Below are 26,512 nucleotides of genomic sequence, written 5' to 3' on the forward strand. Positions count from 1 at the left end.
GCAAAGCATTACGTGCGTTTTTTTTTTTTTTTTTTTTTTTCCCCAGAGTGCACTAAATATTGTACTATTGGCTCTCCTGCTGTGCCGGAAGAGCCGCTTCGAGGATTTCTAATTTGTCTAAAGCATTTACCAATTTCAAGTGTTTTAAGGGGGAGCCACAAAAAATGACTCTGATTAGGTAACTGTGAACAATGTGACCAACGCTTCAATACCACTGATCGAGTTCATGGGGAGAGACAAAAGAAAGAAAATAGTTTGCCCACGCTAAAATATATCGGCAATCGTGTAATAATCCATGTAACAGGAACAGTCTGCAAGGCATAACAAAAAAAGCCTTATGGCAGGACAAAGTTAAAGCATTTACCAATGACATCATGTGATTTTTGAAAGCCAAGCCCATGAACGAGTAAAAGTGTTGGGTGTGAGATGGGCGTGGTTAAAAGGCCACAACACTTACAACAGGTCATAGCTCTTGCGTGGTTGACCTAAAAACTGAAAAAATATCTTTAAAAGACAGGCTTTATGCTCCTGGAACAGTTCCAATCTTGATAGTCCGTTTTTCTGCTGTCAGGAAAGTGGCTCCTTCCCTCATTAGATTTTTGAAATCACAATGTTGCCTTCCATTTACTCGCATTTTCAAATCCTGACCGTCCTAAATAGATAAGTAGTCATATAAAGTAGTCAAGATCCTACGTGGAAGGGTGGGAAAAAGTAAAAAGTCACACTTCTCAGAATCTCTGACCTTAATCATCAGAACTTTCTTTCTTGTTAGTCTTGTAAAGTAGATTTCAGCAGTAGAAACTATGCTGATCATACACGGCAAGGCTTCAGACAGCAGCTCTGCATATTTAAAAATACGTCTGAACTCACTACGTTACAACAATGACATAAAGTTCTCTTAGGCCAGTCAAATCATAACTAAGCACCAACCAAATTTGTTCCCAAATAAGTGTGAATTAACATCCAAAAAGAAACTTGACATATTTTGAAACCACGTGTCCGAGATATCTGTTTGCAGTTATTTGGCAATTTTTTGACAATCCTACCAGATATACCAGTTTTCCATTTTAGTAAAAAAAAAAAAAAAAAAAGTTGTCAAACATCACCATGTCATTTTCGTAAAATATTTTAACAGGACTCCAGAAAACAAATGTGTAATGTTTTGTGAATAACGTAATTTGTGACAAATTACTTGCCCTTTTCATTGAACCAGACATTGCCCTCATGTGGTCAGATATCTCACTGTAGCATAGTTGCTATTATCTTCGTAACATTTTCTTTGAGCCCCCTCCCAAATACTAGAAATGCCATGATGTGCCTGGTTTCTCCATGTAGCAGTCCTGACCTGCTGAAACCCTGACTTTTCTCCATTTGTCAGCCATACATTGAGCCACTCTATTCCCCAATATACAAGTAATACCATGATGTGCCTCTGCTTTCCCTGTGTGCCCCATGTCTTGGCCATGCCATAAACGGTCCCTGTTTTCATTCACATGCTATTCATGCCACAGTCTCCTATTTCTCCTGTATGCCAGCCATTTGATGTGCGCCTACCCCATCCATGTGCCATGCAATGATTCACACATTTTGTTCATATGTTAACTATGCCATGATATGTCTGTCGCCCCATATACCAGCTGCAATGCTATGAAAAGCCACTGTTCCCCAAGAGTCTGCACTTAGCTTTACTCTTAATTGCTAGACCATGCCTTCCCCCATACCTAGCATAGAGAAATAGGAATTTCGGGGTCAGTTGATTCATAGTTTTTCTCTTTTCCCAAAGGTCCTCCTAGTCAGTGGCTCTGCAACGTTACTGAGATATCGCACTGTATGTGTAGTTCCAAAAGGCTCATTCCTCTCTCCATTGCTTTTCAGTGTACCTTTACATCCCATCCCAGTTAATTAGATCACACAGCTCCGATGCTGATGGTGCACAATTGATTGTGAGTCTCCACCATCAAGCACCAACCTTAACTGCCTATTTGACAGAGTGCATGTTAGGGGTCCAGATATGAATGTCTCTGAATTTTCTTAAACAAGATCTTATTGGTATGTAAAGCTAAGGTCCCATGAAAAAGTTGCATCCTGGGTTCTTCCTTGGGAAGGTCCCTCTGCCAACAGCCAAAGTTTAATCTCTTAGCCTTACCCTGGACAGGGAGCTTGCCATACAAATCATCAACTCAGTTTTATGCTGTAAAGCTCATTGAAATACTTGTACCCATCCTACCACAAGAACTACATGCAGGAGTCATCTTGCCTTGTAGTCTCCAATACTTGAGCACTGTAACATCCTATATCTTAGAGACCTGGTATTCTGTCACTTAACTATAAAGGATATAAACTTAGCCTACTATCTGCAGACTAGAATTAGGGGCTTGACTGTCTTCTTGCTGATGCTATTAATAGTGACTTACAGTAGTATATATGGATTTTCTTTAGAGAGGTGTGGGGTAGACTCTGTACAGCGTGCTCATTGCTCACTAATATTACAGGCAGACCTTATCCCTCACTAGACCATATTGACAGCCTAAATTGGGCAAAGCAAACATAGAAGACATGTGGTTGTCCCTGATAGAAGCACACAATAAATGTGTTACATAATAAAGGTTGAATTTGTTATATTTTAATATCGGTCATGATTGGTATTGGACACCCCACAGACTACATCAGGCATGCAGGCTGGCTCCAAATCATGGTTGTGTGTGTTCTGTTGCCTTGCCATGCTCTTTCTCCTCATGAGAAGTTCAGTGCCTTGCATCACCTCTTATTACTGTGCATTACTCTACTGGAAGGGGTCTTCACACATCAACAAAATAAATGGATAACAGTCAAGGGCCATAGCATGTAGTAAGAATGGTGGTGCTTGTAAAGTGATGATCAACATGATAATAATGCAGACTCTGATTATTGATTAACCTTATTTCCCTTCCCCTCTTCCTTTGCATGTCTGTCTAATGTAGATGTCTGCATTGTACTTTTTTATATAGTCTGTGCCGTAACTCAATGCAAAAAAAATTGTATTGTTGTGAAGTATAAACCAGTATAGTAACAAAAAAAGTATATAAAACTTCACAGTTGAGAGCATAGCTCATCTGCAAAATTTGACCATAAATGACAAACCTAATTAAGCCTCTGTCTGCAGCCTTTCAAAAGATGATTATCTTTTGAACACTTTGGCTGATGCTTATGGTGTACTACGAAATAGAAAAGTCATGTATATTAGAGCTTTTCAGTCACTCCAGTACCAGCAGTCCGCTACCATCTAATTCTCTTAATTTACTCAATCACACGGGTCCAGCTAAATCGGGTTGGTAGCCAGTTATTTTGTTACCTAGTTCCCCAACAATGGAACCATTATTATATATCAGAGCAGAATTAGCACTCGCCTTTTAAAAAGTCACTCAAGTCATTTTTATTCTGCTGAAGTTGTCTTTTTATTACCTAATTGTTTGACAAGAATTTAGACACTGGTGTTTGATGTTGTAACAGTGTTGAGAATATTAATTCTTGGATAGTCCTTGCTCAAGAATGACCCTTGTGGTGATTGTGCAGTTGATTAGAAAAAGATCTGACCCTCTGCTGGCAGAATAAATTGACATTACTGCTGCATTGGGTGCAGTTACAAGCCAGGTTTTGATCATGTTTAGGTTGTGGAATATTTCACCAAAGGCTCTTACATTTTTTTATGTATATCTTGATCCTCACTACTATTGTTTTAAGGGGTGTAGGAAGTTGGCTCTGTATGTGCTATTTCAAAGTAAGGAATAGCATGCACAGAGTCCAAGGGTTCCCCTTAGAGGTAAAATAGTGGTAAAAATAGATAATACTAATGCTCTATTTTGTGGTAGTGTGGTCGAGCAGTAGGCTTATCCAAGGAGTAGTGTTAAGCATTTGTTGTACATACACATAGACAATAAATGAGGTACACACACTGAGACAAATCCAGCCAATAGGTTTTGTTATAGAAAAATATCTTTTCTTAGTTTATTTTAAGAACCACAGGTTAAAATTTAACATGTAATATCTTGTTTGAAAGGTATTGCAGGTACGTACATTAGGAACTTTGAATCATTTCAATTGCATGTATACTTTTCAAGTTATTGACAAATAGCTACTTTAAAAGTGGACACTTAGTGCAATTTTCACAGTTCCTGGGGGAGGTAAGTTTTTGTTAGTTTTACCAGGTAAGTAAGACACTTACAGGGTTCAGTTCTTGGTCCAAGGTAGCCCACCGTTGGGGGTTCAGAGCAACCCCAAAGTCACCACACCAGCAGCTCAGGGCCGGTCAGGTGCAGAGTTCAAAGTGGTGCCCAAAACGCATAGGCTAGAATGGAGAGAAGGGGGTGCCCCGGTTCCGGTCTGCTTGCAGGTAAGTACCTGCGTCTTCGGAGGGCAGACCGGGGGGTTTTGTAGGGCACCGGGGGGGACACAAGCCCACACAGAAATTTCACCCTCAGCAGCGCGGGGGTGGCCGGGTGCAGTGTAGGAACAAGCGTTGGGTTCGCAATGTTAGTCTATGAGAGATCAACTGATCTCTTCAGCGCTGCAGGCAGGCAAGGGGGGGCTTCCTCGGGGAAACCTCCACTTGGGCAAGGGAGAGGGACTCCTGGGGGTCACTTCTCCAGTGAAAGTTCGGTCCTTCAGGTCCTGGGGGCTGCGGGTGCAGGGTCTTTTCCAGGCGTCGGGACTTAGGTTTCAGAGAGTCGCGGTCAGGGGAAGCCTCGGGATTCCCTCTGCAGGCGGCGCTGTGGGGGCTCAGGGGGGGCAGGTTTTGGTACTCAGTCGTAGAGTAGTCCGGGGGTCCTCCCTGAGGTGTTGGTTCTCCACCAGCCGAGTCGGGGTCGCCGGGTGCAGTGTTGCAAGTCTCACGCTTCTTGCGGGGAGATTGCAGGGTCTTTAAAGCTGCTCCTCGAAACAAAGTTGCAGTCTTTTTGGAGCAGGTCCGCTGTCCTCGGGAGTTTCTTGTCTTTTTCGAAGCAGGGCAGTCCTCAGAGGATTCAGAGGTCGCTGGTCCCTTGGAAGGCGTCGCTGGAGCAGAGTTCTTCGGAAGGCAGGAGACAGGCCGGTGAGTTTCTGGAGCCAAGGCAGTTGTCGTCTTCTGGTCTTCCTCTGCAGGGGTTTTCAGCTGGGCAGTCCTTCTTCTTGTTGTCGCAGGAATCTAATTTTCTAGGGTTCAGGGTAGCCCTTAAATACTAAATTTAAGGGCGTGTTTAGGTCTGGGGGGTTAGTAGCCAATGGCTACTAGCCCTGAGGGTGGGTACACCCTCTTTGTGCCTCCTCCCAAGGGGAGGGGGTCACAATCCTAACCCTATTGGGGGAATCCTCCATCTGCAAGATGGAGGATTTCTAAAAGTTAGAGTCACCTCAGCTCAGGACACCTTAGGGGCTGTCCTGACTGGCCAGTGACTCCTCCTTGTTATTCTCATTATTTTCTCCGGCCTTGCCGCCAAAAGTGGGGGCCGGGCCGGAGGGGGCGGGCAACTCCACTAGCTGGAGTGTCCTGCGGTGCTGTGACAAAGGGGTGAGCCTTTGAGGCTCACCGCCAGGTGTTACAGCTCCTGCCTGGGGGAGGTGTTAGCATCTCCACCCAGTGCAGGCTTTGTTACTGGCCTCAGAGTGACAAAGGCACTCTCCCCATGGGGCCAGCAACATGTCTCTAGTGTGGCAGGCTGCTGGAACTAGTCAGCCTACACAGATAGTCGGTTAAGTTTCAGGGGGCACCTCTACGGTGCCCTCTGGGGTGTATTTTGCAATAAAATGTACACTGGCATCAGTGTGCATTTATTGTGCTGAGAAGTTTGATACCAAACTTCCCAGTTTTCAGTGTAGCCATTATGGTGCTGTGGAGTTCGTGTTTGACAAACTCCCAGACCATATACTCTTATGGCTACCCTGCACTTACAATGTCTAAGGTTTTGTTTAGACACTGTAGGGGTACCATGCTCATGCACTGGTACCCTCACCTATGGTATAGTGCACCCTGCCTTAGGGCTGTAAGGCCTGCTAGAGGGGTGACTGACCTATACTTGCATAGGCAGTGAGAGGCTGGCATGGCACCCTGAGGGGAGTGCCATGTCGACTTACTCGTTTTGTCCTCACTAGCACACACAAGCTGGCAAGCAGTGTGTCTGTGCTGAGTGAGAGGTCTCCAGGGTGGCATAAGACATGCTGCAGCCCTTAGAGACCTTCCTTGGCATCAGGGCCGTTGGTACTAGAAGTACCAGTTACAAGGGACTTATCTGGATGCCAGGGTCTGCCAATTGTGGATACAAAAGTACAGGTTAGGGAAAGAACACTGGTGCTGGGGCCTGGTTAGCAGGCCTCAGCACACTTTCAATTGTAAACATAGCATCAGCAAAGGCAAAAAGTCAGGGGGCAACCATGCCAAGGAGGCATTTCCTTACAAGGGGGTTTTGCATACTGCTTCTGGGTCTTCAAGGTTTCTGTTATATCAGGCTTGTGCCTTCTTTGATTTTTTTTTTCCCGCTTTTTTGTGATGGTAAGGATTGCCACGGTTCTTAGTTATCAGTCCTTGATGTTTTGTGTGAAGCATAGACAGGTTGTTTTTATTATGTCTGTTTCTATGCTGGTGTGCCTGACTGCAGCAAGGGTTTCTAGAGAGTTGACAAAGAACAGTTTTTCTGTTTGGTAAGAAAGTGCAGGAGCAATAAAGATGGCTTTAAATCTTGTGATCTTGTCACATTAGCTCTGTGTTCAGAGACAGAGGTAAAAAAATCAGTTTGTCTTACAATCAATTTTCCTTCTGACTGCAGGTTCCTGGATTTTGTAAGGTGAACTCCATGACCTGCTGTACAAAGAGTTATTTAAATGATCAGTGTGCAGAAATTTAAAAATATTTCAGTAATTGTGAAAGCCCATTTTTGTATGTCTGTTTGATGAAAAAAATATTTCAAAAGGATGAAAAGAAAACACAACACTTTGCTTGGTAATTTGCAAATGATAAATATGTTTTCTGAAACCCAGTATTCACACCTTATTGTTAATACACTATATAGTTTTAACAGTAAAGCTGCATGTTACTATAATGGCTTTTGGACATTTCTTGAAAATTTACTGTCTGTAAATGACAGTGGGCTACCACATCATGCTTTAGTATTATATTTATTAAAATTGTGTGTTTAAACAAACTGAGAAACACGCCTGCCCTGACGGCAATGCTATTAGTAAACGAATAGGCAAGTCATGGATCATATGTGCCCTATATGCGGGCTAGATTCTCATTAAACATGGAGGAAACATATAGGGTCTGATTACGACTTTGGCGGAGGGGATTACTCCATCCCAAATGTGACGGATATCCCGCCCGCCGTGTTACGAGTTCCTTAGGATATAATGGACTCGTAATTCGGCGGGCAGGATATCCGTCACATTTGAAACAGAGTAATACCCTCCGACAAAGTCATAATCAGGCCCCTAGTCTATTTAATCAAACAAAAGAGTTGTTTTGTGCAGCAGAAATGCTAAGCTCACATATTTGAAGGTGCACTTGTATGTGAGAATGAAGAAAAGGCGACTCTGTAAAGTAAAATACATGCCTAGGATCACACAATTTGAGACCCATTTACGGGTCAAGTACATTACAGTTAGGTTGAGTGGATTACTCAAGTTACACAACCTGCAGCTCTAGTAAAAATGTTATGTTTTTTTTTCAATGCCCCTCCATTCAGGGCAGGTCGAGCTATTTTTAGATTCCACTGACCCTTCTGGCAAGTGGACAAAGAACAGTTGTTCTGTACAGTCAGAAACTGAATTAGCAATTAGGATGCCTTTAAATCTTATTCTTGTCACATTTGCTCTGTGTTCAGAGACAGAGGTCAAAAGTCAGTTTGTCTTCTTGCAAAGCAAATACTTTTCCTTGTGACTGCAGAGTTCCAGGATTTTGTAAGGTGAACTGTCTGTCCTGTGTGAAGTGAAAGGCTTTTGGTATCAGGTTTTTCCTAACACACAACAAAGTCAGAACACTTTACATGGTGATGTGCAAATTATAACCATTTTCTGAAACCCAATTTTCATAGATTGTTTGTAATACACTGTATAGTTTTATCAGTAAAGCTGCAAGCTAGTGGGAAGGTTTTTGGAATTTTTTTGGAAATTTACTGTCTCTAAATGACAGTGCGCTACCACATCATGCTTTAGTAATATATTTATTAAAAGTAAGTGTTTAAACATAAACTGAGAAACACTCCTGCCCTGATGGCAAAGCTATGAGTAAATTAAGAGGCAAGTCACGTGTACCCTGTATGTGGGCTAGATTTAATATACATGGAGTAAACGTTTAGTGTATTTAGTCAAACAAAAGAGGATTTGTTTTTTCCAGCAGAAATGCTGACCTCACATATTTAAAGGTACGCTCATATGTGAGAATAAAGAAAAAGGCGACTGTAAAATACAATATTTGCCTAGGATCACACAATTTGAGACCTGTTTCCGGGTCAAGTACATTACAGTTAGGTTAAGTAGATTATTCAAGCTACTCAACCTGCAGGTCTGGTAAAAAAAAATTTAAATGATTTTTCGAGGCCTGCTATTAAGCAAGAGGTTGCTGAAGATGTAGTAGGTAAATTAAGAAACAACTCTGGCTCATGTTGCTGTCCATGGAGTCGCCAGGTAAAATATTCCAGAATTCCCAGGTAGTGAATATCCATAATCTAAGTGATCCAGCTTTCCCAGACGAATCAGGAAGAAGAGTATTGATTTTTTCGTAAGGGTCCAGAGAAGATGGAAACAGTGCCCAAATGTCTGGAAAACTTGTTTAGCAATAACAACTTTGTATCAGTGATGAAACTCAAATTTTTGGTGTAGTCATGGGATTCAGGTGGGGCCAACATATCTGGCAGCCACCAAGAGGGAGACAGCTTACTTTCTGCCTCTTCAGAATTCAGGACCACAGTTTTATCACTGAGCTTACGACTGGTCTTTTAGCCAGTAAAATGCTGTTGTCATGCAGGAGCCAAAAGTCTTACTTGGTCCAAAACTTTGGAATGAATACCCTATGGAGATAAAATAGCAACAGAATTTTACATGCTTTTGATGTCTAATTAAAATTGCCTATTTGATTAGCAATCTCAAAGTTGTACTCAGTTTAGGCTCAGTTTATAGGTTTTTTTATTTATTTTATTTTTTACATCGCCAAGGGGCATGGTGTGAACATTGTCCTATATAAATAACATTAATACAATGGGAACAGAATATTATGTATGGCATGTGTGGCTGTAGATACACATGCTTTGCATAAGTCGGCCATCTAGTGTTTGGTCAGGAGCGCTAAAAGTTTTTTTTTTTTTCGAAGAATCTTTTCAAGTCCGGAGAAAGTGACTCCTCCTCTCAATGATAGTGCGCATGGGCACTGAGTCCTTTGGTAGATTGTTTTCTCTCACTCTGGTATTCCTTGTGACTCCTTCTCTCAGTGATAGTGCGCCTAGGCATCGAATCCTTTGTTAGATTGTTTTCTCTCGCTCTGGTATTCCTCTGCTCAGTCTTTTCCGAACTCTTCCGTATTTCAATCAATTTTTCACTATCTAACGCACTCGACCCGAATTTCCAGGTCAGGGGTCGGTTAGCCCACTTTGGGGCACCAAAGGCCACCTTGGGCCTACTACTCCATGTGGTGTTTGTGAAATGCAGGGCTGATGAAACACTCTCCATTTCGGTTTTGCCATTGATGCCATTCGAAATTCCCTCACACCAATTAACACCTGGTGTGTGACCTGTGTTTGTCCCCAGATCATAGAGAAGAAACTTGCAACGCCTGTCGGTCTTTTTGATCCAAAAAGTCCCTCCGGGCACAAAGAGAACATCATTTGGAGATGGTGTCGAAGACACCGGTTGACACTCCTAATATCTTCGGAGAAGAGCATGCGCAGGAGGAGATCGGACACAAAGAGGCTTTCTCCATAGAAACTTCAGAGTCGGATGTTCAATCGGGCATCAGAAGTCAGCCTCTCACCTTGGCACAACCTGTCAGTACATCAGCGCGACCTCCCATGCAAAGACTTTAAAGAAGCCCGACAAACAGGTTGTCGGTCCACCACTGCATTCGAGCCATGGTTGGATCCCAAAATTACATTCGGATGCCCCACCTTCGGGCTTGGAAAAAAAAATAGCCAAGACTAAAATGTCTGCGGCATCGACCTCTGGCTCGACACAATCTCATTTAGCCTCGGGATGGAGTCAAACCTTCGACCCGAGTGCTTGGGCTCCGAGCAAGAAACTATCTACATTCCTTCAAAGCTGACAACTTTGAGTCGACGCAAGGCTTCCACTCCGAAAGCTTCAGGACTGAAAATTCTGCCTTTCCCGAGATCCAGTCTTTCTTCAGAAGCAGCTTTACCACTGGAGAGAATCCTTTAAATAATGGACGCTCGTCAGCGCCAGCTCCATATTCAAAAGGCATCACGATGAATTATTGCTTCTCTTCCTGTCCCATTAAGAGAGAACTTACATTTCAAAAGACTTTGGTCACTGCTCCTCCACCTAAAATGGTCTCCAGAGGCGAGGACAAGGCTCCAGTTTAACCGCAGCCTTCTCCACTTCATTCTCCTCTACTTCCTCTTACGCTTCCACCACCTCCCCAGTCTCCTCCACCTATTTTTGAGCCACAATTTTCACAACAAGGTGCACCATCACTTCAGGGAGATGATTTGGGAGATATTCCACAAGACATAGACCCATGGGATTCATATGACTCAGATCACATACATCCAAATGACCCTGATTTATACCCTGCACGCCCTTCACTTCCTGAAGACGCAACATCACATCAGCAGGTCATAGCACGGGAAGCTGCATATCACAATGCCCAAATGCATTCTGACTCAATTGAGGAAGATTTTCTCTTTGATATGCTGACTATCACCCACAAAGAAAGTCAGTTTCTGCTCATGCTACCAGGCATGCACAGACATGCCTCAGACATTTTCAAAGAGCCTTTTAGATACAGAATTATTTCTCCAAGAGTTGACAAGAAATATATATATATATATATATATGTATATGTCACAAATAGCCCCTAATACTATTGTTGTCAGCATGGTGGGGAAATGTGCTAACAGTCAATCCAATCAACGGGAGATATATCTCCCCCTGATAAAGAAAGTAAAAGAATTAGATGCGGCAGGAAAACAAGTAGCTGCACAAACGGACAATCATTGATGTATTGCCAATTCACAGGCACTCCTAGCACGCCACGATAGGGCTCACTGGTATGAAATGAAAGACCTTCTCCAGTATCTCCTAGAGGAACATTGCAAAATGGGACAAGAAATAGTTTCTGAGGGCCAAACTATTTCAAATAATGCTATTAGGTGTGCCACTGACGCAGCTGATACTGCTGCACGTGGTACTAATACCACCATCATTATCAGAAGGCATGTTTAGCTCAGATGTTCAGGTTTTAAACCTGGAATCCAACAGGCAGTCCTAAATATGCCTTTTGCCAAAGAACATCTGTTTGGGAAAGAGGTGGATACCACTATAGAAAAACTGAAAAATCATTCAGAAACAGCAAAGGCTATGGGGGCCCTACTCACTACACCATAAAGGGGTAATTTTAGTCACCAACAATTCAGGGGAGGTTTCAAATCCTCATCGAATGATCCCTCCACCTCACAAATTAAGCAAGGCACCCATTTCTACCATAGAGGTTCCTTTTGGAGGTTCATACAGAGGTCCAAACAATAAAGGCAAAGGAACAGCATCCACCTCCAGAGGATCAGCCTCTAATACAGGCCAGTGACTAAGTACACCTTCCACAGGCTCACACCTCTCTAGTAGGGGTAAGATTAATGCAGTTTTATCAACAATTGCCCAATATCACCACATACCAGTTGGTTCTATCAAGTAACCAGCATGGTTACTACCTACAACTAATTTCTACCCCACCACATACAGACTTTCACAAGACCATCTTGCTCTTTAAAAAAAAAAAAAGGTACAATCCCTTCTTCTCAAAGGAGCTATAGAGCCAGTTCCCCTCTCACAGCAAGGTCTAGGAGTATACTCCATATACTTCTTTATACTAAAGAAAGATGGGTCACTAAGGTCAGTTGTAGATCTCAGACCACTCAATCTACATATTCTCTCATCCATTAGACTTCATTTGGCAGCTATAGCTGCTTACCTTCAGAACAGACAACACACCTCTTTATTCAGGATTCTAGTTATTAAGCCTTCATGGAAGGTCTCAAAAGAGTCATCCCACCTAGGACTCCCCCAGTCGCACCATGGAACCTAAATGTTGTCTTCACTGGACTCATGGATCCACCTTTTGAGCCTGTGCATTGTTGTTCTTTGCTGTTCATTGCATGGAAGCTAGCCTTCTTGGTAGCTATCACTTCTTTAAGGTGTGTAAGTAAAATACAGGCTTTAACTTTAGAAGAACCATTCTTCCAATTACTTAAGGACAAAGTAGTTCTTAGGGCAAATCCTAAATTCCTTCCAAAAGTGGTTTTACCATTTCATAATATTCAGTCAATTGAGTTACCTGTTTTTTCCCCACAACCAGACTCCGTTGCTGATAGAGCTCTTCACACACTTGACGTTAAAAGAGCTGTTATGTATTATATTGACATAACTAAACAGTTTAGGAAATCCAAACAGCTTTTTCTAGCATTCTCCATCCCTCATAAAGGCAATCCCACTTCAAAAAATGGTACAAAAAGATGGATAGTCAAGTCTGTTCAAACTTGTTAACTTAAAGCTAAAAGACAGTTGCCTATTACTCCGAAGGCACATTCCACTAGAAATAAGGGTGTCTCTATGGCTTATTTAGGTAACATTCCAATAGTTGACATTTGTAAAGCTGCTACTTGATCTACACTATATACATTTAGTAAACACTATTGTGTAGATGTTTTAGTACTGCAGCAACAAAATGTTGGTCAAGCTGTGCTTAGGACACTTTTTCAAGTCACTCCAAGCCTACAGGCTAGCCATCGCTTTTTGGGAGGGAACTACATTACAGTCTATCAATGCATGTGTATCTACAACCACACATGCCATCAAACAAAAAATGTTACTTACCCAGTAGACATCTGTTCGTGGCATGTAATGATGTAGATTCATATGCTCCCTCCCTCCTCCCCGGTAGCCTGCGGTCATTGTAGTAGCATTCTTATGTATATTTTGTATATATGCAAATACTTTGCATGAACATCTTTCCCTTACTCTCGATATATACTCCTTACCTCACCCACCTGCGGGAAAGCAATTTAACAAAGGACTTGATGCCCATACGCACTATTACCGAGAGGAGTCACCACTCGATCGCATGACCCGAAAAGATTATTCGAACAAAAACAACTTGCAACACTCTGGACCCAACATTAGATGGTGGACTTATGCAAAGCATGTGAATCTATAGCACTGCATGCCATGAACAGATGTCTACTGGGTAAGTAACATTTTCCTTCTGTGCTGTACATAAATATTTTGTAAGTTGTGTTTTTGGTAGGAATTTGCCAGTCAGTGCTTCCATTTTTTAGAGTGTCTTTGGAACATTGGGTGGGCATAATGGCTTAGCACATTAAGGGCTTTCTGTTGACATTTAGATAGCAGTGCATGATTCCACTCAATCTTTCACACTTAAGATGTGGAAGAACTGGAAACCAACTGGGATAGAAATAGGTGTAATTTTATCAAGCTTAAGAAATCCAACCTGATACAAAGCAAGTCACTTTTATTATCCTACCGCTACCCCATAGTGTAGGACTGAGAAAACAACTTTTAAAGGTCCACAGAGATCACGGTTAATCTACTTCACCCTTAGTATGGAGGTCACCACACCTTGATGTTTTGTTTTCCTTTTTCTTTTCATTTCACAGTAAAGACAAGTACTTCTTTGATGTTTTCATCATAAATACTGTGAGAAGCATTATGTATTTTGTGTATTATTGTTCTCACATTTCGTTTGTTCCCATTCTAAATGTTCCAGTGGCCTGTCAACTCTCCTAACAGATTTTACATTGTATACTGACAGCCCCTTTGTTTAGGCCCACCTGATATGTGATTTTTGGTACATATGCTAATTAAAATTGTGTAACCAAATGATGATGTCTTTCTTAAGCCAGTAAAGTTGTTTGATTAGCAGACTAGAAGTCACACTTTCCTCTCATATTAGCAGTTTTTCATGATCAAGTGTAAATAAATCAGAATCGCCATGGAGAAAGTAGATGGCTCGAAAAGTACCTGGCCCAAATGGATCATATTTTCTGTCCTCATTAGCAACATCAAATAATAAAAACAAAAGTTTGAAGACCTAGCTGTTGCAGGTAGTGTTTACATTTGCTTGCCGTAATTGGATTTAAACTTCTGTGTTGCAGAAGGATTTGTGTTTGTTCTTGGGGGACAAGATGACAAAAAGGAGACCTTGTGTTCTGGAGAGAAGTATGATCCTGATACCAACACCTGGACACCGTTGCCTCCAATGGTTGAGGTGAGATCACACATTTTTTAAGGGTTTGGGAATTTTGCCATTGGTTTTCATTTATAGAGAGGATAATGTTCTTTGTAACAAGTAAAATATAGAACTTTTTTTATCTGGGATTGCTGCTTTATATTGAATTGCTGTGTATGTAATGGCAATGGGTTTGTGCTCGTGAAAGTAGGTATTGGTGTTTTGTGCTGCGTCTTCTTCAGGGTGTGTTTTTAATCCATAGGACCGTTGTTCACATTATTATTTAGGAAACTCATTTAAAATGAGACTTTTGTCTCTTTCAGGCCAGGCATAACTTTGGAATGGTGGAGATTGATGGTGTTATTTACATTCTGGGAGGCGAGGATGGTGACACAGAACTGATCTCCATGGAGTCTTACGACATTAGTACAAAAACCTGGTCTACGCAGCCTGATTTGACCATGGTTAGAAAGGTAATTCTTTCTTGCAGTTGTTCCTTTTGAAGACGTAGATAAGGCAGCACAGTTATCTAATTAATGACTTTTGTTTTTTCACTCCAAGTGATGATCTGAGTATACCGTCCTAAGGTTAACTCTTACAAGTTCTAATGAAAAAAATTAATACATTATGCCGTTATTGACAATGTGACAATCTTTGCTTAACCTGGGAGCTGCTGCTGTTGTGAAACAAATGTTTCAACAAGTGAAATTGGTGAATCCGAAAGCCTTTGTATTACAAATTCTGTGTAGTAAGCTTAGTCATCAGCTACACCTTTTGATACACCAGGCCTGAAATAATTTGTAGCTGGGTGCAGTATGATGGGAGGCAGAACTGAGTAAACACCCACACCTTGTATATTTTTTCTATAGTGAATTAATAGATTGTAATGTTACTCCATGATTTGTGTAGGTTTCTGCTTTTTAAGTTCTGTTACATGCAAGTGTATATTTAGTTTATGTCCACTGGGGAACTCAAGCACACACACTACGACCCCTCTGCCCCCACCTCTTCTTCTTTTTTCCTTATCTCTCTTCCTGTCTCCCTTTCTTTTCACCTTAACTTACTTGCACTCTGTTCTCCTGTCTTGAAACTCCATTATGGTAAAGGTTTGGCACAGCATTTTTAGCATAAGATGCAGAAACATGACAAGTTCTATAAGCAGTTATTCACAGGTGTGAGATCAAACATTACTCATTACCTACTATCACTTAATTTAGGAGCATGTTCTCATTGGGCTTGAATGCTGCACAGAGAGTAGATAATTAAAAGGCCACTCTTGCCCTATAAGGTGCAGGTTCATCTTGTGAGATGGAGTATTTACACAGGAGTAACTCTGGTAATGTTAAAAGTATCCCCATGCCATCTAGCATGCTTCTCACTGTCCTTTTCAACTAGCGTCTTATGATGCAGTTAGTGGCAAACCATTAATTGGGCGTCATTCTATCAAACTTGTAGGGTCAAGTGGAGGTACAGTCTCACAGTTCATTTACCGTACTCCACGACTAACATCACATGATTGTTCCAACACACTTCAAAAACATGATAGCGTTTTTTTAATATTTAAAAACTTTATTGAAAACAATGTGTCAAGTACCATACGAAGTGTTCCTTTAGACCTGGCCTGCTAACTATACTGCTGCTGTGGTGAGTTACATCGGTGAGACAGTCTTTCATAATGCAGGACACCACTTGTTGGAACTCTGCCGTGACCGAGCTGCCTTCTAAAGTTTGATTAGGTTTGAGGACCAGTCTTTTCTCTTACTGGGGCAACCTCGTTGAAAGAGTGCTCCATTAAGTAGTTTCAACATAAATACTGGACAATGTATTATGCCATGGCCTAAGAATGTTTGGCCTCTACTTGAACATACTGCTTACTTGGACTGTGCTGGCAGGAGAGTGACGACATTGACATGCACCACACTAAGTGAATTGACTTCAAGCCAAGGCCAACAGGAGTCACAAAGAATGGTGTTCCCATTGTGGGTTATGGATGGCAGTTACAGCATTGCTTGCAAACAAATGTAGCCTGTTTTTAGAGTTGAAATTAGAATTATGCATTGCACTTTCAAACAGCCTTTTTACACCATATGGTACTTATGAAAAAAACACAGATAATGGATAGGATTCTTAGTAGAGGCCTGCCAGTCCCCGCATTACTTCTTTTGTGTACTGATTTGTATCTCTTACATGGTAACACGGAAGTTAGTGGTATAATAAAAGTGGAGCGGAAGGATACAGCCTTAAAAAAAAAAAAAAGAAATGGAGCAAGAGACGCCTCATACTAACATTTGATCCTCATCAATGCACCCTCTCCTCATCTCTCGTCTACAGATACCTTGGAAGTAAAATGAACATCACAGCAATCCTCCTCAATTAATGTTGAATTATCATTTTCCCCATCAGCAATAACTGGAGTGGCTGAAGTAGATGATTGTACACATTGCCTTTATTTCTAGCCTTTAGATAAGTTAGATCAAAATGTAAGGCACATGCGGCTGCTGTTAACTGACTGATAAGATTGTGTGTTTTTAAGAAATTATTATCCCATAAATGCCTATTCTGCTCACACTTAGAACTGGGAACGCAAGTGTGCACTGTTTATATTCTTTCTGACTGCCAATATCTTGGCTTCAGTTGCAGTATTTTTATAGCTGTCACTCTGTCATTCTATCTCCATCTCTGGTTATTTTGTATTTTCTCTCCATTATTAGGATTCTTTCAGTCATTAATTCAGTAGCAAGTGCTTTGTATACATCATGACGGAGCTGCAGTTGAACACAGTGTTTTAATATTACTTTTAATATTGTGGGCTTTTCCAGATTGGTTGCTATGCAGCTATGAAGAAGAAAATCTATGCAATGGGAGGAGGATCATATGGAAAGCTGTTTGAATCAGTTGAAAGCTATGATCCTAAGACTCAACAGTGGACAGCAATTTGTCCACTCAAGGAAAGGAGGTGAGTATTCAATCAAATTAAAGTATTGAGAATACCAGTTATTTATGAAATAAGTTGATTAGTTAAAGGGTGGTCTAATAATTAAACATGATTTTACAAAGAATACTGTTAGTTGTGATGAGGTTTACCCAATTCAGTGGTAGGAACCGGTCAGTCTTTGCAGTTTCTGCAACTTCTGTACAAATGTATTAAAACACATTTTCGAAGGCCAACTTTGAATATGTTGATTTTTTTTCACTTTGGAAAGGACTAGAACTACATGCTTTGTATGGTGTCCATGGTATGCACTTATGAGCAATCAGTGCCAGAAAAGACGAATCAATTCTTAAAAACATCGTGGCTTTTGTAGGGCTTTTAGTGGATGGGAAACATGGCTTTCAATTCGATCTAACTCTCGGAGAGAAGAACATCAAGTGCACCCAACTATCTCACTTTGCTTGGAAAAAGGCAGTTGCCTTGGCTGGTAAGACAGGTATTTGCAGTCAATGGGATGTCCACAATTGTATTTTGCACAGAGATGGTGTTCTGATGGATACTTCTTCCTGCAGATTCTTCACCTGTCGAATAATTTCAAGCATCAGACTGGGTCTAGAAACTTCAAAGCTTTCACACCACCGGAAGGGATGCCAGATGTGACATCATATGACATCACTTAAGCCCTACAGCACCCATCCTGACGCAACAGTGTCTGTTCCATTTTTTCAGTGCCTTCAATGCTGATCTAGAGCTTGCTGTCTTCTGACAGTTGTGAGTTTTCCTCACACAAAATTATTAGTGTAGCACCATGTCTCCTCTTAAGCGTTTGGGCTTCAAACCCGGCAGAGATTGCTAGCAAAAGATGTCCATCACTGGTTCGCACACAATCTTCTTGTGGTGCTTAGGTTCTGACCATAATGAAAAGTTTCCTAACTATCGTAACAGAAAGTTTCAGTTCTATTAAGGACACCAAGGCGAGGATTATGCTGTTCTTTCATCACTTTTATTTTCAACAGCAGTCATGTTAAACACAATAACCAAAACTTCATTTCCCACGAAATGAAAAAGGAAAACAACTCTAGTCCAATCAATCCACAAGCAGGGTCCCCCTTCACATCAACCTGTAGACCCTCCTGCCTCCTCTTTCTTCCTGCAACAAAGGCGGAGGATGATGTGTTTTTATCCTGTTTAGACAACTCTGCTCCTAAAAAAGAAAAGAATGACGTTAACCCTCAGGAAGTTCTTGAAAGAAAAGAACAGAAACCATTCCAAATCTTAACATTGAATAGAGGCAACAACAGATCCTTATTATTATCATGGAAACATCATGATGTCAAAGAACAAGAATAGTGTGATAAATATATAAATACCTACTTCAGACGTTAGAAAAATCAGTACCTTGATCGGGTGGGGTGGAGTTAATTGACGGTTGGGCCGGCTAATCCTGGCCTCCGTGTCCTTAATAGAACGGAAACTTTCTGTTACGATAGCTAGGACATCTTTCATTGTTTGTCAGGACTGGAGGTGAGGATTATGCTATTTCAAAGCTTATCAATTACCAGGTCCACAATTGATAAGACTGGATTGAAGTTGAATCTTTTGAAAGTGGAATCCGAAGACTAGTCTGTGACGTTGAGGATGTCCTTCAGATGCGCCCACAGTGTGCAGGCTTTAGAGGCCATAGACCCCTTGGGAGAATGAGCCCCAAACACTTTGGAATCAATACTAGCTTCTTGCATAGCCCATCTTAACCATTGTGCAATAGTGTATTTTTTTTTTTAATGTCATTGAGAAGTTGACGTTCTTCAGGTGGGCGGATATCCTCAGTAATAGCCTCATAAGCCTTAATACAACAAACAAAATATAATTTGGGGGAGTCTGCGAAAGCTGGGTGTGAAAAAATGCATGAATTACATTTGGTTCCCCTGGATATATGGAAAGTAACCCCCTCTCCCTCCCAGGGCCTGAAAGGTTTTCTCTTGATATTCAAAGCCCTGATGTCAGAAACTCACTGGCAAGACAGTAGATATAGCAAAGTCACCAGCTTTTCTGATATATCCTTCATAGAAAGGTAGCAATTGCTTGGCGAAGTATAAAACAAGTTTACCACTTCATTGACATTCCTCAGGACCGAATCCCTCCGCTCCAGTGGTGTAAAGACAACTGAATCCCTCTGATAAGCTTGCAGACTAGTGGATGTTCCCCCACTGGACTACCACCATTGTGGGCGTCCCTGCCAATATCGCTGAACGAAAGATATTGACTGATTTACAGGCTTTGCCTTCTGTGGCAAGAGAAGCCAGTAAAATCAGAATATGGACCATTTCTGTCCCCATGGGATCCAAACACCTCTGCTGACACCATCCCATCCAACGAGATCAGGCCATTCAGTATTTTGTGATGGTACTATCTGACCAGGCTTTGGAGAGGAGGTTTGCAGCTTCTTGCCGAAGGCCTGGGTTCTGCCACCTCGCCTGGTAATCCTACACTCCAAAAGCTGTAAATGGATAGGAGAATTCTAAGAAAGTTCCATCAGAACTGGAAACCAAACTTGAGACATCCAAATCGGGGTTAACCCACCAGTTTCAACTGTTGTTTTCAAGCCTGAGCTGCCAGCCTTATTATCATGGAGAAAGGATGAAAAGCATGGCCCGTCTCCACTGTCCAATCCTGCAGAAAAGCATTGGTCGCTACTGAATTTGGGTCCAATGTCCAGCTGTTATACTTACAAAGCTGATGGTCTAGATTGGATGCAAAGAGATCCACTGGGAACGGGCCACCCCTTTTAGAAAGGGCCTGGAACACTGTTGGTTCTAGTTTCCAAGGAGTCACATCTCAGATTGCAGTACTGCAAATCTTCCACTTGGTTGGCTGTGCCGGAGATGTTTGTCACCAAAATGCGTTTTTTTAAGACAATATTTCGACAGGCTCCATGCTAGGTCCGAGAGCGCCCTGGACTTCATTCAGCCCAGGTGACTGATATACCTGACCTCCGATACGTTGTCCATCTTTAAGAGGCCACAACATTGTGCTTTGTCCTTGGTCCAGCATTTGACCGCGAAGAAGCTGGCCAGCAAATGAAGGCAATTGACTGTTCTGAAGCAGCCAGCTGCCTCTGCTGGCAAATCCCCTACATCCTGCCCCCCATCCTGAGCTGCTGGTATCCAATTCTATTACCTGATCCGGCAGAGAACTGAAAATAGCTCACCTGTTCCAGGACTCCATATGAGAGAGCTACCAACTGAGTTCGCCTTTGGCGTCTTCTAAGAGGGGAACCCTCTTGACAGTATGTGAGACCTCTGCAGAGGTGAGTCTCCTTCAGACATTGTACGGCCTGATGGTGCAAGGGTCCTGGAAATATGACCTGGCTCGATGTTGAGAGAAGCCCTTCTATACATGCAAGATGGCTTGCAAGGGTTCTGCTGCTCTCGTGACAAATTTTGGAAATCTTCCTAGAGGGAAGACTCGATGTAGATTTGACTGAGTCTACCACAAAACCCAGGAATGTAAAGGTCTAAGTTGGGATTAAGATGGATTTTGTCCTGTTGATAATAAACCCTAGAGCCTGAAGAAGTTCAACAGTCGGTCACAGATAGCTCGACCCTGTCCTTGGACATTGATCCACGAGGAGAATGTTGTCTAGATATGTAATCATGCAGATACCCCTAGCCCTTAGATGTTCCACCAGTTTCAGAACCTTGGTGAAACACCATGGTGTGGAAGATAAGCCAAAAGGGAGAGTTGTGAACTCCAAGGTTTGGAATTTCTATTGGAATGTAAGGAAATGACGATGTTGCAGGTATATCAGGATAGTCAGGTAGGCATCCTTGAGATTCAAATGTACCAGCCAGTTGTTTGGTCTCAGGAGATCCTAAAGGATGTGAATCCCATCCATTGTGAAGTGGCGGTAAGCCAAATACTCATTGAATTTCCATAGGTTGATTAAGGGACGCTGTCCATCGTGCTTTTCTACCAGAAAAAGATTACTAAAGCAACCGTTTGGGTGGACAGTTGATGGAATGATAGCCCCTTAGGAGAGCAGGTCTGTTACCTCTGTCGATGAGCATGGCCCCTGCTTCGGAGAATACGAGGGCAGGGGGATGAGTTGGTTGAAAGGGGGAGTCGTACAATTCTACATGGAAGCCCTGAAAGGTTTGACGGACCCAAGGGCCCCAAGTCACCACCCTCCAGTGGTGGATGAAAGGCGCTAAATTTGCCCCCATTCGTGAGAATTAAGGTGTACACTTGCTGTGACTGTGCTGTTGCCCACTTTGGGGCCTCCTCTAGAACCTTGGTGGTGAGGGAGGGGTAGATGCTTCCAAACCTGGAGGCATCCAGCCACTGGCTCCGTTTGGATCCCTGACCTCTGGAGGAGACTTGGAATTGAGAATGGCTAACGAGCGTCCCCCTGTCACGGCCGGCCCCAGTGAAAACCCATGTGGGTAAAGATGCGTTTAATGGAGGACTGGGCTTTATCCAACGAGTTGAATATGGACACTTTTTTGCTGAGCTCTTTTATGAAAGGTTCCCCGAAGAGCACCCCTCATGCCACCTGACATGCTTCAGAGGTCACCAAGTTCCCTAGTTTCGGGTCTGTCTTTATTAGGAGAGACCTGAGCATCTCAGTAGAGATGGGCCAGTTAGCATTTCCAAGGAAAATGATTGCCCTATGGGCCCAGCCAGAAAGGACCTCCGGCAACACCAAAGTTCGAGATTCCTTGGCGCCCTAGGCCATGTCAAGAATTCTAGTCAGCGGGCCAGGTTATGTCGAGGAGTTTACCTTTGCATGATGGCCAAGGGGATCAATCCCCTTCCTAGGGTCCCTGACTTAATTGAACAGAAAAGTGGCCATCCTGGGTTCGATTATTTTGGTGTTTGTGCCACTTTACCGTCTAGCAACAGGCAGGGACACTCACAGACAGATGCAGACTTCCTTTTCCAGGGATTTTCTTAGTCTGTTCGCTACATATGTGGCTACCTTTCCTGCTGGGCCCACCCCGAAGAGCGAGTGTGTAAGAGATCTTCTGAATCTAACATGGCGGAATCCCTGTCACGGAGTGCCAATAGGTGGTGGGGGGGTGCCTCAGCCAGATGTGTCAGAAAACAGGCATCTTGACCTGTCCAGTTCAGCATCCCCATCGGATCCCACAGGGGAGTCATCCCCGTCTGGAGAAGGGGAAAGGTGGTCAATGTTGCATGGGTCATCCCCCATTAAGGACCCAGAGGGAGGTGGAGGAGGTGGAGGTGGAAAGTGATTCATGAAGCATCCAAATCCACCTCGAGGTTGTGCTCGTGTTTGCATGAGTTGAGGGTTTTTTGTGTCTGGCTGCCCTAGAGATAGGGGGACCAACGGTCCAGAAGGGTCTTCCCTCCGAGGGAGGGGTTTCAGGCATCTCTATTCCATTTGAGCTTCTGCCACCGCTCTGTTGATGAAGGCATCCATGGCCTTGCAGATTTCATTGATGAAGGGGAAATAGGAGATGGGCTCCTCTTCTAGATAGGAGTCCTCCGACTCCTCTATTGCAATAGAGAACAATTTACATCAGGGGAAGAGCCATACAATATGGCAAACTTGGGTACATTTTGTAAATGTTGGTTATCCTGTCCTCACAGCCCGGGACATCACATGCCCTAAGGATTTATACAGGGCTTATTACAAAGGATAACACCTGGGTTAGTGTCCCACAGAGAGTGCTGAAGCAGCACAAGTACTACTGACCTCGCTTGTGGGACAAAAGACTCCAGGCGCCTGGGCAGTGGAAATCAGCGCTCTACTGGCGCAATGTTACGGCTCCAAAGGAACTCCCTGAAACACGCTCTGGCCATTGGAGGCAAAGACAAGAATGCACGTCAAGAGACGTGTTTAATAAGCAGCGTGTGCTGTCTAGCATCAGGAAGACTGCTTTACACTGGCCCTAAAGTGAAAGTGATTAGTCGGCAGCCATGAAAGGAGCGCTGGAACGTTCCCAAGGCCGTAGCGGTCTGCTACATGTAAAGGAAACGCCAAGTTGTCCGCACACAATATCAGGCAACGAAATTATGAAAGACTGTACAGGAAGCACAGTAAACAGGAACGGTCAGAGCAGTTAACTGTCGGCTGCCGGAGCAGCAAAGAAGGAGGAGGCATGAGAGTCTACGAGTGGGATATGAAAAGGAACCCTGCTTTTTAAATGGTTGGACTAGAGTTCTTTCCCTTTCCCAATGGTTAATTGGAAATTAAGTTTTAGTTATTGTGTTTAACATGGGTGCTGTTGAAAATAAAGTGAAGAAAGAACAGTATAATCCTTGCCCCTGGTCCTGACATAGAATTCATGGATATCTGCGGCTCCTGTTAAAGCGTGTAACCCAAAGCTATTGAGACATGCAAGGCCTAGATCTGTTGCTCAGGATGACTGGCAAAGTCATAACCTGTTGAGGCCAAGATCCAGTTCTCTCTCCTCACACATCTGGATTGAAGAAAAAGAAGCACAGAAAACTCAAGAAGCATGCACGAGTTAAGTTAGCCAGATGACCCAGTCTCCCACAGGGTCATTCTTGGATCTAGAGTTTAGTCATGGTGGAGCCTTCAGATCCTGTTCCTACACCCTCCAAACTGGTTTTACAGCTGGCCTGACCTTTGAGCTAACTCCATCGGCTCTGGCACCGTCCTTCCTGGATCCATCGCCACCTGCCCCCATGAGTACCAGAACTTCCAGTGCAGCATCCTTTTTCTGAGTTGTGGCACTGGGTGCAGATTCAGCAGCGTTTCTCAACACTAGGTTTGGCATCTTCGGCAGGTCCTTAAATCCTTCTGGTATGCCCTTGGGACCTGAGTTCCAAACGGCCTCCTGATGTTCATGCTGATGGTGCCGGACCTATGGCAAAAGCTCCTGCCTTGTCCACAACTATGCAGTTCCTCCATCTGCAGATTCACCAAAGCCATCAACACTGCTACCCTCGCCTCCACTGGAACCAAGCTCTGTGCCATCCGGCACTGTCCTCTGCTAGTGGCCTTGACAGTTCGCCAGAACTGGATATGGAGTTCTCTGCTGCGCCCCCAACTCTGAAGGTAACGCCATTCAATTTGGTGGTCAAGAAAGGGTTTAGCGTTATGCCTACCTTCTGCGGATGTGAAGACCGATATCCTCACAGAGGTTCTCCTACTGTCCATCTCTACTTTGGACCTTCTATTGCCTTTCAAAGAGGCCTTAGCGTAGCTTTTGCATGCAGCATGTGAGAAACCTTTCTCTTCACCAGTGGTTAATAGGCTTGTAACCACGTGTTCTCACCCTGCCCCTCTACATATCTCTATGCACCCATTCCCAAAGAGTTTGGTGATCCAAGCATCTTGTTCTTCTGAGCAGTTGCAAGGCACGTTCCCTTGGACAAAGAATCCAAAAGGACAAGTAATACAAAAGGGTTGAAGCATAAGTAAAAGAAGATCTTCTCAGCTGAAAGTATGGCCTGTAAGTTCCCAAATGCTGATTGGCTCATGGGACATGAGCCAGCTGATTAGGCCACATGTTCAAGAAATCAGGCCATTTCCACGAAGTGCTGCAGGATGGCCAGAATGCATCATGCCATCTTGTCTTCAGGCTGTGATACTGCCAACTCGATGGCAAGAGCAGTGAGTACCACAGGCTCCATCAAGCCCCAAGCTTGCTCAGGACATCAGGCTTTTCCAGTGATGTGCAGGTTAGTCTCATGTACCCACCCTTTGATAGAGGAAGTCAATTCAGAAAAAAACAGATGCAGCCCTGGAAAGATTCAAGCTCAGCAGGGCAACAGCCTGTTTTCTGGGTCAACAACAGCCTAGTCCCCAAAAAGGCTACATGCTGTGTTGTCCCTTAAGGGGATTCTCCAAGGGTTTCTCCTTTGGGCAGCAACAATCTTATCAGCTGCAAAGTCAACAACCTCAAAACCTGTATAAAGGTAGAAGCAGAGGTAAGGGGTGTGGATGAATCCAGCTGGCCTGTTCCTCCTCATCCTCCCCAGGAAAGTAGTGTTAGTTCTCTTGTCCAAGCACACCTGAAGCCTGTGATTGTCCTCCTTTCTGCCAGCCTGGAAGGCCTTCAGGCTTTCTTCAGGCTCCACTCTTATCTTTCTCTCCTTTAGACTTCTCCTTATTTCCATCCAGCAACAGGCTGTGGCAGCAGTGGTGTAGGAAGGAGCCACGGAGTTAATGCTGGAACTAAAATAAGATCAAGGATGCTACTCTCGTTATTTGTTTGCGCCCACGTAGGACAGTTGTTTATGTCTGATACTGACCTCACGGATTTGAACTTCTTCCTCAAAAAGGAAAAGTTTAAGATGCAGACTCCAGCTCAAGTGTTACTGGCGTTGGAAGCTGAAGACCAGATGGTGTCACTGGACCTGCAGGATGCCTATTTGCACATCACAATCCTGCGGTCTCATCTTAAGTATTTGTGTTTTGTAGTGAGTTCCACACATTACCAGTTTGCAGTGCTCCCTTTTGGTTTTACATCAGTACCTTAAGTCGTCTTCACCTGTGATGGTAACGTATCTAAGTTTTCCCATGCCTGGACTTGCTGATAAAAACTGAAGCGTGCCATCTGCAGTCAACAGTATCCATGTCGTTGGAACTGAGCTTTTCCATCAGCGAGCCCAAATCTCTCCTGAGGCCCTCCCAAAATACTCCAGTTCATAGGGTCAGATCTGGACAATACTCTTCTCCATGCCTTCCCGCCATCTAGGGGATTACTGACATTAAAGAAATGGTCCTACCCTCTCAACAAGGCTTGTGAGTTCCAGTCCTGAGATTCCTAGGTCTGCTGGCTTCTTGCATTCTCCTATTCACACATGCAAGTTGGCACATAAGGACCCAGCAATGGTGCATCCACAGGCAGTGGCTACAATGCATGGAAGATTGTGTGATTCCATTGTGATCTCCCCCTCTGCTGGGGAAGTGGTTTGCTGGGGGAACAAGGCAAACCTGAGTTTTGGGATAGCATCTATTCCCCATTATAGTGACAGATTCCTCCACCTATGAGTGAGTAGCTTACCTCGAGGAACTGGAGATTAGGAGTCTCTGGTCTCCGGAAAAACAGGTTCTTCACATCAGTGTGTTGGAACTGTGGATGATTTGGCTGTCACTCAAGGCCTTCATCTCCTCCATCCAAGATTGGTATGTCAGATCTTGACAGACAACACAACAGCAATGTGGTATA

The 26,512-nt window shown here is 43.3% G+C and overlaps 1 protein-coding gene across 1 annotated transcript in view; it reads left to right on the plus strand.

The window, feature by feature from the left end:
* GAN (gigaxonin) overlaps positions 1-26,512 on the plus strand; it is a 241,000-nt gene that overhangs the window by 124,539 nt on the left and 89,949 nt on the right. Inside the window, exons 6-8 of the mRNA XM_069216942.1 lie at positions 14,340-14,452; positions 14,737-14,886; positions 17,233-17,369. Coding sequence (XP_069073043.1) covers positions 14,340-14,452; positions 14,737-14,886; positions 17,233-17,369 — 400 coding nt within the window. The remainder of the gene's footprint in view (positions 1-14,339; positions 14,453-14,736; positions 14,887-17,232; positions 17,370-26,512) is intronic.

The sequence above is a fragment of the Pleurodeles waltl genome, chromosome 12, assembly GCF_031143425.1.
Source record: "Pleurodeles waltl isolate 20211129_DDA chromosome 12, aPleWal1.hap1.20221129, whole genome shotgun sequence".
Lineage (NCBI taxonomy): Eukaryota > Metazoa > Chordata > Amphibia > Caudata > Salamandridae > Pleurodeles > Pleurodeles waltl.